The 14874-nt window shown below is 34.6% G+C and overlaps 1 protein-coding gene across 12 annotated transcripts in view; it reads right to left on the bottom strand.

Moving 5' to 3' along the window:
• PAM (peptidylglycine alpha-amidating monooxygenase) overlaps positions 1-14874 on the bottom strand; it is a 124231-nt gene that overhangs the window by 34695 nt on the left and 74662 nt on the right. For all 12 annotated transcript variants that reach the window (XM_082302131.1, XM_082302139.1, XM_082302136.1 and 9 more), the window contains 7 exons: positions 7251-7299; positions 6707-6774; positions 5037-5117; positions 4856-4932; positions 4467-4570; positions 1433-1620; positions 653-724 (listed from right to left, as the gene is read on the bottom strand). In XM_082302131.1, coding sequence (XP_082158257.1) covers positions 653-724; positions 1433-1620; positions 4467-4570; positions 4856-4932; positions 5037-5117; positions 6707-6774; positions 7251-7299 — 639 coding nt within the window. The remainder of the gene's footprint in view (positions 1-652; positions 725-1432; positions 1621-4466; positions 4571-4855; positions 4933-5036; positions 5118-6706; positions 6775-7250; positions 7300-14874) is intronic.

Below are 14874 nucleotides of genomic sequence, written 5' to 3'. Positions count from 1 at the left end.
ATACTGAGGCAATATTTATCAAACAGTATATGACTCACACAAACTTTAAAGTAGAGTCTAAGATATTTCTGAAACGTACGTAATATTCTGAGTATTTCTAAAATCTTTATAGCAGTCATAGATTTTTCTTCTCCAGCGAAGTACTACACACATTTCTGTCTGAGTTCTAATGCATATGTGCACATATACACAAATACAGTGAAAAATAATACAAGATTAAACAGCTGCACTCAACTTGCTGCATGCACAGCAAATACTGAGGCATAAGAACATTATTCCGTAATATACACATAGTAATACAAACTGAGAAATCAATGAAGAGTTAATACCAAATAGTTAGATAGAGAATACATGCACATACAAATAAATCAAAACCTTTGTTAGCTAATTAAACAAAGAACAGGAAAACCTTATAAGATTAAAATGCACTAATAAATTTTACCCAAAAGGCTAGAGATCAGTGGTAAACTAATTTTTTTTATTATTTGTTATATAGCATGCAACCCTAATAGCTTTAGAGAACATTGCAAATTGCATCAATTAAAGATAAACAGATTAAAAACTTCATAACTCATTAAAAACCAGGATATAATTTATAAGTATTTTACATTAGTGAGTCCTTTACTTGACATAGAAATAAACAAGTACATACCCTGATCCAAAATCTCCGCCTCTTCTTTTTTGGCCTGCTGCAGCAAATAACCTGTATCGCTATCCTTGGTTTCTGAAAAATGGATTTAGGATATGATGTTAGCCTTTGCATGTGAATGGAATTGAGTATCTCCCTACTGTGGAAAAACGCCCTTCGGAAAGGAACATTTGGTATTTTTACACACAAATAGTAGTTGTACCAAACAATGCAGCACTAAACAACTGGAATAAAAAAAATTAAGATTTGTATTAGAAGATAGAAGTAAAAATAAACATAGAAATAAAAAATATACATAGAAATAATACACAGACATACAGTAAGATTACTTCTGGATAATACTGCAGCTGCAACTTACATGCCTACTACTGTTCAATGTAAACATTTGATTCCTTCCATAACAAGGCAGTGGGATCTAGAAAACTAGGGAAATGTTACCATACAATTTTGTAGGAAATAGACAGAAGATAAGGTACACATTAAGAAACTGTTAATATCAAGTTTGGCATAGAAAAAGATGCCAATCCTTAGGCCACACAGGTCACATAGCTGTAAAAATGTGTTAGAAATTGGAAGACAACATGAGAAAGAAACAGACAAAATACTATGGCAGACACTTCCACCAAAACCAACAGTGGAATCCCATGATGGTTCATTAATTAGCAATTCGAATTTTATGCAGAACTGTATTACCTCTTCAGGAAAATTTTGTATATCAAAACAACACAGAGAAATACATCAGTGAGCATAACATGAATAAAATGGATTACAAGTATATTTCACCTTCATGATGACCGTGCATCATCTTCAGCACATCAGACTTGACTGGAATAGGAATATTTGCCTCGTTTGGAATATTTCTGAACATTTCAGGGTTTGCGTTCTGTGTGCAGGTCATATATGAGACAGCATGCTTGGCTTCCATATAGTACATAATGTAAAAGTTGCACATTTCATCATTGGCAGTACCCCTACACAATACAGAAAAGATGGGGCACTTTGAAAATAATGAGCTGGGTAGATCATTTAATTCATCCAACTTGTTTAACAGGATACTAGAACACTGCAATCAAATATTTACATGTCCCAAACTAAAACAAACTCACTGCATTGCAGTAAGTATCAGAAATTTCTTTTGGTTTATACTGGAGAAAATGAGTGTGCACAAAATCCCCACATACCTCAGAAATTCCTAGCAATTTGGTTTTGATTTTATAGAAAACTGCATCACCTATTTAAACTGCTCTGCCTTCTCTTTTCTCCAGCAAACCAACACAGTTCTCATTGTGTTATCAACTGTGCACATGTTCTGATGAAATATGACAGACCTATATCATTCATTACATTACTATTCACTTACTTCTCTGCAAATCTTGGACAAATGTAATTTGAAATTGTTGCAAATAACATACATGTTTCATTCAGCGGCTATTTTTTATAACAAATCTTCCCCCTTTCCCCATCAAATGCATTCATTTATTGCCCAATCACATGGGTTCTAATACTGCAAAACTATTTTCATTACATACCTAGATACCATAAGTATGTCTTAAAGAGAACATAGCACTGTTATCTTGAGAATAACTTGTTTGTAAGCTTCTGTAACAAAAACATGAGTGCAAGGGGAATGATAAAACACCAGCAAAATTCAGCTCTTTGATAAATGTTGTGCATGTACTTGAAACAGAAGTGGCTCTTCTGTACTGCTACATAATCTTGTCTTCAACAGAAAAAACAGCTGGCACAAGAAAGTTTTTCTTCTGAAAAATATTACTTTGTAAAGCAGAGTATATATGGCCTCTTTACAACTGTGGTCTGTTTCTTCCTCTAGAAGAGGAACCTTCCTCTAGGTTACTATCTTCTGTTTAGAGCTATAATCCTGACAATGAATAAGCTAGGACTTTAAAAGAAACGTGCATAAAATACAGGGGTTTACACCAAGATTTTTTAATTAGCTTTCACAATTAAACAGTGAGCCTACACTCATTAAAAAAATACAGAGGTGGTCTGTTAGCTGTTTGCGAAAGACATCAGTGCTGACTTTTCCAGCAGCATCCTGCAGCATTCATTTATTCACCATAGCAACAACAATGACACAAGCCAGAGGGGAGAGAGCGAAACATGGGAGAAGAGACTGTTTCAAAAGGGGAACTGGTTATTTTTCCATGAGCTGGAAGTTTTAGCATCCTTTGGAGACCACAAAAATGAGACTCTGACTGGGCAAGTTCTGCTTAAGCTTTTAGAAAGCATTAACTTCACTGTTGGACCTCCAATATCCATCACTGAAATTGCTTCCTCTTTAAGACTCCAGTAGCAAATGAACCACAAGCTGTGGTTCACCTGACACACTACTGAGTCTAAGCATTTGTGGTGATTTAATTTCAGGTGGCAGTTAAGTACTGTTGCTTACTGCCCCCACTCCTGCCCTCCCCAAAAGCAAAGCAAAACTTGTGATAAAATATAATAATACTATATAGTAATAAATAAATAATAGCAATACTAAAAATAATAATGACAATACTAATAAACAATATGGCAAGATTAATACAACACACATTCATATATTATAGTGCAAATAAATAATAATAAATGAATAAAAAGAGGAAAATAATTATCATAATTATAACACTGTATTATCATAATAATAATACCGTAATGAAAAGGACTGAGAGTTTCCCCACTGAAAGCACACTTGTACATTGAAAGAAAATACCATAATTGTCCTAAGACTGTTTCTTAAACCATAAGGATCATTCAACAAACAGAAACTACTTTGGGGAAAGTTAAAGAAACATGACAAACTTTTTGAACTTCTGAATAAAGGTCAGCAGTTAAATTAAGGTTTTATGTTTTTAATGTCATGATATTTGTAAAAACTTCTTCTCAACTCAAAATTCAATTTAAATTGAAACAAAAAATATTTTCCAGCTGTTACTCATCACTATTTTAACTGCCCAGTGGAAGGTGATAAATCCATGTTGAATCCTTACCCCTCTACTGAGATGCAATCTTAGGGTACTCAGTGCATAAAAATCTCTTTCCTTGGAATGCTGCAGCACACACTCCCAGAACGAAGAGATTTCCACAGGTCATCTTTGTATCTCTACATATGCATTAAATTACAGTTCAGAGAACCAGAGCCAGCTAAAAGAGTATGAATATTATATCTATTTTTATAGCTATATTAGTCCTCTTGATCTTACAGGGCTGTGTCTGTCACCTGCAGCTGAATAGCATCAGTGACTAACACAGTTCAGATTTTCCTATTTATTATTATTAGTCATTTCTGGTTTGATTGTTTTTTATAAAAGCCTGTATATTTTTACACTGAAAAAAGGTAATTGCAGTATTAGTCCAGATTTTTTAAGGCTAGATTTTGCCACAGGTCAAAATATCAGAATTTTATAAGCTTCTATAAATTTTCTTTCTGAAATAATAGAGACAATTGTGAAGCTTTATTATTTCACTTTAAACAGTTAATAATGTCAATATACTAAAAAATATATTTTCTAGAATTGATATTCTGAATCCTTCTGTAGGAACAGACCAGCCCAACATCTGAGTAAGTTGTTTGGCAGCCTAGCTTCACTTCAGAAGTGTTCTGAACACTTCAGCAAAGTGAATATTCATGTAAGTAACATCAATGAACATTGTGTAGAGTTAAATCTTAAGGAGACCAGACAGCGTAACAAAACATTCTGATTGAAATTGTTTCTTAGAATTACCTTGGAAGAAGACATGAAACAAAAACATTTCTACATATAACAAATACCCCAGAAAAAACAGTTAGGAAATGGAGCAAATAAATAAAATTTACCCTATATGTGTCTCTGTAGTTCTGCCTTCCCCAGTGAACACACATCTGGCTGCTAGGATATCATTATAGCTAACATCTACTGGATATTCCACGGGATAGAATGCCTGAAAGAAAGGATGATTCACTACAATCAGTGAAAGTGCTTCATATTCTCTGTGTCAATAGACACTGATGAGAAAGACAGTGCTATATCTCTGAAATGACTTTTGCATCATAATCTAATTGTGGTAATACGTAGCAATATTCACTTCCAGGAGCACAACAGCACATAACCAGTGGAAATACCATGACGTAAATCTGTGGACATGTGATTTCCAATTCAGCTTCTCAGTTTGAAACAAAGATAATTAAAATTTACATTCTGAACTAAAAGAAAGAATCCAACCAACCTGTGGTAGTTGCGGGCTCTGTCTACCAATCAATGTCCATTGACCGTTTCTCACTCTGTATCCACTCACTACTTTACCTATAAGATATCAATATGCATGAGAAGTGAGATGTACTTAAAAAAATACATTGCAGTGCCAACATTTTTCTGTTAAGTATTTGATATTCCTATATTACTCTTACCTAGTCTGTGTGTATGAACTCTGTAGGCAAAAAGGTGCATTGGAGACCTTTTGTAATGGCAGGCAATGTCTGCATCAACCACTGTGAAAATAAACAATGACAATAAACAATGACAAACAGATCATTTATCAAACAGAGAAAAGCTGAATTACTGTACTTCATTCAGCATGGTTTACAAAATGTATACCTATACTGGACAACAGATGATTTCAAAAGATAATAGATAATATCTTATACTTCTGCAGTGTCCATCTCAAGACATCTGCAAAGAAAAACTAATAAAATATAGTGCAGGTTACTGGAAAATTACTTACTCAGCTGCCATACATATAAAATCTTTCTGGCTGAAAGCCAGAAGAACTTCTTCTGATAAACAATACTGCTATTTAACAAAATACAGTAATACATTTACTTACAGACTATGTTGAGGGATGCTTAACATAAACACAACTATGGTAAATGGTCTACTCAGGGGAAAATTAAAATAAACTGGTATAATTTTAAACTGATACAATTTACAATGAAATCTTGATTATAAAGGCCCAGACCTAATTTAGGGTTAGACGAGAGACTTTGTCAGAGAAGTGCTGAGCAAAGTTTACAGGGTAGTACTTGTGTTAGCACCTAAGGAAGAGCCTACAGAAAAATCCCAATGCCTTTCTGAGAGATATCTCCACATTTCCTGTTTTAACAAATTTCATGCTCCACTTAAGGGCTGTAAATTTGACTGAACATAAGAACGCAGTTATCAGCAACCACAGAACTGTTTGCCCTTTTCCCTCACCCTCCCAGTTGTAAAATTAAATTCCTACACGGATCTAATATGCTTGGAGGTAGTGGGGGATTAATTTGGTATGTTTTCATGTTGGAGAGCAAAATACTTTTCATTTCAATTCAAATTTAAGAATGTTTCAAGTTGCTGAATTCACTAAACAATTGGAGTGAGCTGAGCAGTCAACCACCTCATCCTATTTAGGCAGCTAGCTGTGAATGGGACAAATGGTGTTCTTGGTTATCTACTTTAAAATTTTGGTATAGCGGAGTAAAGTCAGTGTTCAACTTCCTTAAACAGAACAGTCTATGCTAACTGGAATAAAAGATATTGGGAGTTCCAAGCTGAGTTTCACATAGAATTCAAGATTCTGAATAAAAACTGTTCAGAAACTTCCTATTACCATTTTTTTCCAGCATTTTGACCTTTTAACCTACTAGGAACACAGGAATAAAATTCTTAAATAGCAGCTCCTTACTGGTAGAAATTAATTTTGTAAAACTGAAGTCTTAGTAGATCACAAATATCATGAATGACAAATACAGATGAAGCAGAGTGCAAAACAGTTTATGGCTTTGTAGAGGGGAGAGGAGGAATTAGAAAATAGGTAGGGCATTTTTTGTAAAATATTAAGATGAAAATAAATTAAAGAAATAGTCATTATTAGTTGTACAATATTGTGTTTATACAGCATTGATTGCCTTTACTGATGTAGTCATAGGGAAATAGGATACAATCTTAAACATAACTGTTTTTTCCATCATTTGTTCAATCAATCAAATAATTAGTTTGTCCATCTACATATCATCAAGCCTCTGCCAAATTTTCTTACACAATAAGCAATAAATATAGATCAGATGCTGAAATTATACAATCACTTCGTAAAATGATGACTCACCTTTCTCGCCTGGTGGTATGACCGTGTTCACAGACATCATAAGATACATTCCAGCAATCAAAGGTTGCCTGCAATGCAAAACCCAAGCTCTGGTAAACAAGTCTGTAAAACACAACTGCAAGTGACTCAATATGCAATACCATTTGACACCACTAATTTCTACATATGGGATTACATCTGAAACAGATGTACTGAAAAAGAAGCTGTTTCACAGCAGTTCCCATCTCCCTCCCTTTTTTACTACCTTTTCTAAAGCATTCTCTGCAAAGTATGGGAAATAGGACAAAGCTATCATCTGTGTAATTGCTGTTCTCATACCAGACTTCTAAATATGAAGCTCTTAAACTGGATTAACTCGGTACTCATAGCACAGCTATGTCCAGTTTCTTAGCAGAAATGAAAATTTTTGCCAACAGATGACACGACTTCGAAATTCTTAATATTGTGAAGTATGTATTATTTTTATTTCATATGGTTTCAAAGGAATCCACACTTTATGTTCCAATGAAAAAAAGAATAGGTAAGCAATTTTAAAAATACTCACTTTTGGTGTGTCAGATGTAAAGTTACACCAGAGCAGTCCTTGTGTTTATCTGTACAAATTGTGAAACAGTTTAATCGTTAGCAACTGAAACCCTGCAAATTACTACATATAAGTAAGATTTTTCTGGTGTGTAAAAAATACCAGAAGACAGAACACGTTTTAATCTTACTGTGTGCGGTAAAACTGCTATACTGTGAAAATACTACTCAAATTTGCTCAAAATTGAACACCTCAGTACTGCATACGTAGCAATCCTAATACAGAAAAAAAACTTTGGTGGATGAAAACTGCTGTATTAGAAAATGTAGATCTCTATGAACTAGTATCTGGGAAATGAAACAGTATCATGTTTACACTAGCAGAAAAAGTAGTTTTGTTTCAAACAAATTTATATTTTGATCAAAGTTAGAAAAATGAAAGATTTATGAAAAGCAATGATTTTAGCCACTAATAATGCAGCTGCCAGAAATCCTTGTAATAAAAGTCATCCGGTGAACTTGATATACCAATACAGACAGCAATTCTGCTTAAAATTGGATATGCTAGAAGGCAAGTAAAAATAGATGATTCATTTGTCAGTGTACTGTATCATCATTAGCTGATGTGTTTGACATTTTAATTTAATGACCCAGTTGTCTTGATAGTTACTCAATTATAGTTGGTCATCTGGGAGTTCAATCTTTGCTCCTTTTTAAGCAAGTTTCTTTTTCTTATGGTTTATAGCAGTAATAGCTGTAGCTAGAAGATGGATCTAACTCCAAAGCAAGTAAGCAGAACATTCTAAAAAAATATCCTCCAACAGTGTATGTTTCAGGTAAGAATGAGAGCAGAGTAGCTATGGATCTGGTGACAAGTGGTAACTTCTGAGAGTTTTTCCTCCCATCAATAGCCAGATTCCAAACTGAAAAAGTAGTACATTTGAACAGAATAAAGGACAATGAGCAGAGTGGGACAACACAGGGAAACTTTACAGAGTAAAAACTACCAGTTCAGTTTTTCAGATGCTAGCTATTTCCGTCACACCACATCTCACTATTAAGGGATAATAATCAGTTTGCTTTTCACCATTACTGATAGTAGAATTTGCTAAAATTTGTTTTCAGTATGTTCACAATGTAGATCTGTAAACTAATGTATGTGTTATTCAAGTGAAATAGTTGCTAACGCAATTTCACTGGGTTCTCATAATGCTCATCATCATGGCATCTACAAATTCTTTGTTACTCCAGCTCTGTGCATCCCAATAAATACTTTTGGATTTAAACATCTGAATCAGTATACAACAGTTGTACCTTTAAAAATAGCGACAGAAAAGGGAAGTCTTCATTGTACACAGAAAAGAAAAATAAGAACAGTAGCTCTTAAGACTACCTACAAATGTACTTGCATTGAGTAAGTACCATTCCAGATCATGCACTAGTTTTCAATTACAGGTAATAAATGTTTCTTCCAAATGGCCAAATCAAGAATCCAGAAGTGCCAAAAAGAATAAGCTATTAGGAAAAAAGAAGGGGAATGGTAAGAAAATATTCAAGAGAAAATGAAATTCAACTATTTGTCAATGGTTTTAGAAAAAGTTCAAGATACCTATATACTGTTCATCCTCTCCCAGCAGGCAGCTTCACTCACAATCTCAATGCCTCAGTGTTTGCTACTGAGGTCTTTGTAAAGTGTCTTTTGCTCCACCCTCCTAATTTCAAACTAAATTTTTGTTATTTATATAACACAGGTGATGCTGCAGAACTCAGTTTTTTATAAGTTTAGTATTGTTAGAACTCTGCACTACATCAATTTCAATGGAAATTGGAAAACGCTTGCTTCCTTTCAGAATATTATTACTTAAAGAAATAAAATTATAAAATTTAAAATGCAATCAGTGATATTAAGTCTCTCAGTTTTGGAATTTTATTTGAAAACATCACTATTCTATCTTTTGAATACTGCTGCAAAATCATCCCCAAACCATCAAAGTAATTTCATATTTGAAAAATTTAGTGCTTACGTCACAGTGTCTCTTTAAGAGTAGCACCATAGCAGGAAGGAAAAAAATTCCAACACATTTCAGTTTGGGAATATTAAAGTATTTTGAAACAATCTGAATTTTCAGAGCACAGAAAAAATTTTAATCAGCATTTTCATCCAAATAGAGCAATTTAAAAATGAACTGAAGATAGCTGGAAACTTCTAATTGCTACTATATAAGGCAACCATCTAAATCAGTATCAGGGGAAGCATAAATGAACTTCTGGCACAAGTATCTGATCTGCAGTGCTGTGTTAAGAGTGAAAAAATGGACGGATACATTAGTCTAAACCTTTCAGGAATTCCTACAGTGCTTTATAATTCTGTTTGTAGATACATTTAGCCATAACTGAAGTAAATGTTTTTCTAACAACTACAGAGGGAAGCTGGAACTGATGTTTCCCTGCTTCTTCTTCCTTCAGTTCACCTCTCTGAAACACTCAAAGCTCTAAACACTTCACCCAAGAACGCTGACCACAGTGAGATCATGCCACTTCCCTTTTGCAAATTCTCTTCAAGCTTCACTATCTGACCTAAGCTTGTCCAGCTTATCTAACTACTTTGATTTCCTTGTTTCAGCTATTCAGTAAATAAGCACTGCTCTGGGACAAAGAAGCTACTAGCTACTATTTGCCATATGACAAAGACTGGAAAATGCATTTTTATATACTTCAGAAAGTAGGTTCAAATGAAAGCAAATTGTCTATGCAGAGTTTCCAACTGAAATAAATACTGAAGTTGTGCTCGTGTATGTCTTTTGTGTTCTGTGCAAATATAACACAATCATATTAAATATTCCCTGCTTTTATTTACCCATGTCAAACAAAGCCAATGGTGCATGTTAAACCGGCTCCATATTTTAAGTATTTAATTTTTTAAAATTGTGCATGACAACATTGGAATGACCATTCCAAGTTTAACTGCCAATAAATGTTTAAATTAGTTAAAAAGAATCACCTATGCTACTCCTGTTTATAATGTTTTCTAGAAGAAATATCTCAAATATCAGAAATACTCAACAGTTTTTCAAATTAAATACACCTGACATGAAGGCAAATTATCCTAAAGAGAAACACTCTCCTTCTGTAAGCTGATTTTGCTAAGAATTTCTGAAGCAAGTCTGACAGACCTTCTGCTAATCTGTCTATCCTGATCTACAGTCCTGAACTCTTTAATTACATGCATGACAATCTGCCACAGACATTGAGACTTCTAGGACTTCCTAGATGCTTAAAATTGCATGGTTTTTTATTCATAAAAACAAACACTCTTCAAAACCTATTTTCTTTGCACTCTGAGTATGTGGGTTATAAATTATTGAGCACTCTGCTCAAACTATTTATTCAGCTTCTTCATTGCTTTACTTCTAGTATTTCATAGGAACAGTGTAGTACTCATACGTGACTAGAATACTTAGAAGCTTTCACCGTAACAGAATGGCAAATTTTATGAAGCCCCAAACCCCTTGTTATTTCAAAGTCAGCACTTGATTTGTACCTGAATCTCCATACACAGGCTCAGAATTGGCTTTGCTTCATTCAAAATAAGTAGCCTCAAAGGTGAGCACAACCTCTGAGAAAGGCAATTCCAAAGCTAATGCCCATGGGGAAGTAACTTTCTACAAGTTATATTTAAAAAGCAAAGACATGCAGCACAAAAACGAACTTGAGGTCCCAGTGAAGCATGAGACAAATTCAGTATATTGCATTCAATATTGGTATCTAATATTTGATACATGAAACTACCTTAATTTTTTTTTCTCATGTAAGTCAAGGTGTTTGCACTTGCTGATCTATCCACTCATCCAATATCAATTCAGTAAAATCCTACCTTTTTTCAATCTGTGAAAAACAAAATGCAAACACAGACTCCCCAGTGACATTTTCAGAACTTACTTTCCAAAAAGAAAGGAGGCAAACAATTGTTGATCCTGGTTCAATATAAATTTTTTAACATATGAAGACCTCATAAAGGTCAGAGATGACCGATTTGCTAAAATGATATAATATTTTATCATAGCCATGAATCTCTGTGCATATGTAAAGCTAACTTTATTCAAGACACTAGCAGATTCAAGAGAGTATCAAAGAGAAGGCCATTGAATCTAATGTTTAGAATAATGTTCAAATGACAACATACAATTCACATGCTTATGAGGAAAAACATCTTTTTAAGATCTACTAGCTTGGTGGCCAAAACTAGTTTCTCTCCCCAACCAAAAAAACCAAACCCTAAGACAAAACTAAGAACCCTACACCTCACTCAGAAAAGCAGGTCCATCTATGTTATTATATGTAATGTGGGTAACATAATTCTTGCAGGGAGTGATAGCAAGGAGAAATAAATCAGTGAAAAGGTGGGGAATTAAAAGAAGAAGCTGAGAATGCAATATTGTTCACTGTGCGACAAAAGAGAGAGAACAGGAAAGGGAATGAAAAAAAAAACCAAAGCTGAACAGAGATCCAAGAATTCCCCATAAATTTGCTCTAAAAATATTGACAAAAAATTATAAATTGCTTCAAACAATGCAACAGTTGCACATATACAAATGACAGAATGTGAAAACCTTCCATACAGAACAGCTAGAAGACCTATCACTGATAACTTTTAAACACTGATTCTTGAGGATAGCAATTATATTCTTACACATGCTGGAAAGGAGTAAGAGAATAATATGGCAGATTAGAAACAACTTTAAGTCTTTGTTACACAAAGTGAAGGAAAAAAAACATTCTAGGGATTAGAAAAAAACCCACATTTTTTAAAATTCAGATTCAAAGGTGCTTACATAGAAGAATAAAACAAGACCACGGTGACAACTGCACTGCGTATCACTACAGCCTAAGTTCAAAGCTGACTGGGTCCCTTTACAGACCTAAGGATGGCTAGATTTACTTTAATTTGAATCTGAACTATAAACACTTATGAATATATAAAAAGGCAGACAAATTTCTGACAACTTTTTAATTGTTACATAACTGTATCCATTATTAGACATAACTCCACAATAATTTTTGCTTTTACAATATAAAATGCAAAGAAAATTAAATAGGGAAATGAATATTTTTCTAAGATGGCTCTTTACACATTTTTTTGTAGAATGTATTTTTGGTTCTCCAGCTAAATTTTAATATGTTTACTTTAGACAAGGTACAGTAAGTTTTATTTTCTTATCTTAGCAGAAAGTGTGTATCTACATATGCATTATTAGCTCAGGATTATAGGTAAGAAGGGATGGAAAGTGAATTCATTTACTACCTGGTTAATGAAATGAAAAATATTCTTTTTAGAAAGAGTTGAACATGAGAGTTGATGATTTTAACTATGGCATTTTTTCCCCCCAGAATTGATAGGAAATAGATTTGGGTGCTAATACATAAATATCTTACTACAGCAAGTCAAATATTTTATATTTGCAATTTCTTGTAAGTCAGAACTCTGAACAATTTGGAATCTTTGATGTACTACTGAAAGAATGACAAGTTAACTGAGCATATTTCATCATTTATCTTCTGTTCTAAATTGCAACAACTGCATGTGCTTACACACAAACTTCAATGACTGTATTCTTATGCTTTGATGAGCCGTGGTTATCAACAGACATCTCACAACAAGAAAAATACCTTTAGGTTATTCCTGAAATTTAAAAATACTTGTGAAACTAGTTGAAGATTATGCATTGAATATCTTTGAACACTACTGTGAAGGTTTAGGACATTTTATTAGATTTACATTACATTTTTCTCTACTGGAATTTTCACAGGTAGGCGATACTAAAAACACTTTTTCTCACAAATGGCAGAAAAGATAGATTTTTTACTTTAAAAATACGATCACAGACTACCAAGCAAAAAGCACTGAAAAATGGGAGGGCATTCTGTCACACTCATGACACTGGTATCACCTCCTACATCATAATTCTATCAGTCCACACTCCTTAAACTTCATAATTTTGCAGGCTCATATCTATGGCATTTCTAAGTCCTGCACATATATTCCAGGCAAAAAATAAGGAAGTCTACTGCAGAGGGTCTGCTGGGGGTATAAAACGATGTTTTAATTTCAGGTGATAATTTCTTTCACTGCAGTTTCTCTATGTATGCAACTGGGTTGAGTAGGAGCTTTGACTAACAAGTCAAGTTGTTAATAAAAATTTCCAAAGACATTCTCAACTAGTGTGCAATGACGGTTACTGAGCTCATTTGTTTCTTTTTTTAATAACTATATACTCATATATTATACTTAAGAGTGAAAATGAACAGTGAGAACTCTCAAGCAGTGAGAACTCTCAATGTCCCCAAGCAATAATGAAGAGCAGGCTGTCAATGAATATGGTCTCTTTAGAGGTTTGCTACTTTAATTACTCAGGATTTTAGAAGGCAAAGAATCCCAAGGGTTGTAAGGGTCCATCTGAACTCCTCATGAAAATCAATTCTTTCAATTTCAGTTGTGCACATTTGCAAATATGCTCTCAAACAGTGGTGGCACCCTCAGTTTATTCCTTCCTCATCCTCTACCAATACTGCCATTAAGCCATATTATATCTTCATGTCATGGCAGAAACCATACCTTCTGCTTCAAACAGTGCTGCTTAAAATTCTAGCTAAGTATTGCCCAAACCTTGCCAGAGATGCACAGAAGAGAGGCTGCATGGGCACTGGGAAGCTGCACCTACCTGGTAACTTCTCCATTCTAAACCAAGCAGAGTCTGTGGATCATTTATCATGATACCACAGAAGGACAGAGAGGCCACAGGCATAGCTTGACCTACTGTTGTAATGCATATTCCTCCCTTAATTTTTTTGTTCTTTTTCAGCTTTCTCTTCTTTCAAGCCCAACATTTTCATTATCACTTAGGCCACGAGGATCTTCACATTCTTGTTTAAATCCCACAGCAGTAATGTATGATGGATGAATTCCATGGGAATGACAACCACACATTTTTTGCTCTTGATGACCATAGAGGCCGTAACCCAAAACCTCCACACAGGATGCGATTTACAGAGTAAAAGCAAGAATATATGCACCTCAAAAGATATCTGAACAAGGCACTTTAAAGAACAAAGTACAACATTAAATATAAACAAATTAATTAATTAATTAATTAATCCCCAAAAATCACCACCAATATGTCAATGTGAATTAATGAAATTCAAATTTCCCAAATCCCAGCTCATTATATGGTCTGGATGAGCACTGAGGTGGACTGAACACCAGCTGAATGATTTTCTAGTTGGAGGATGGCAACTAGCAGTATAGCCCAGGAATCAATACTTGAGCTCCAGTCCTGTTCAACATCCTCATTAATGACCTGGATGATGGGGCAGGTGCACCCTCAGCAATTGCAGATGACACCAAACTGGGGGAAGTGTGTGATGCACCAGACTGTTGTGCTGCCATCCAGAGGGACCTGGACCGGCTGGAGAGAAGGGCTGACAGGAACCTCATGAAGAGCAAGGGGAAGTACCAAGTTGCCTTGGAAGACCTGTGCATGTGGGAAGGTACAACCCTAGGCAACAAAAAGCTAGGAAGCAACTTGTCACCAAAGGACCTGGGGGTCCTCAGGCTGCGTGTGAGCTGGCTGTGTGCCCTTGATGCAAAG

The sequence above is a fragment of the Coloeus monedula genome, assembly GCF_965178545.1.
Source record: "Coloeus monedula genome assembly, chromosome: Z".
In the NCBI taxonomy this organism is placed as follows: Eukaryota; Metazoa; Chordata; class Aves; order Passeriformes; family Corvidae; genus Coloeus; species Coloeus monedula.
The sequence above is the reverse complement of the archived record's forward strand: the minus strand, read 5'-3'. Positions and strand labels throughout refer to the sequence as shown.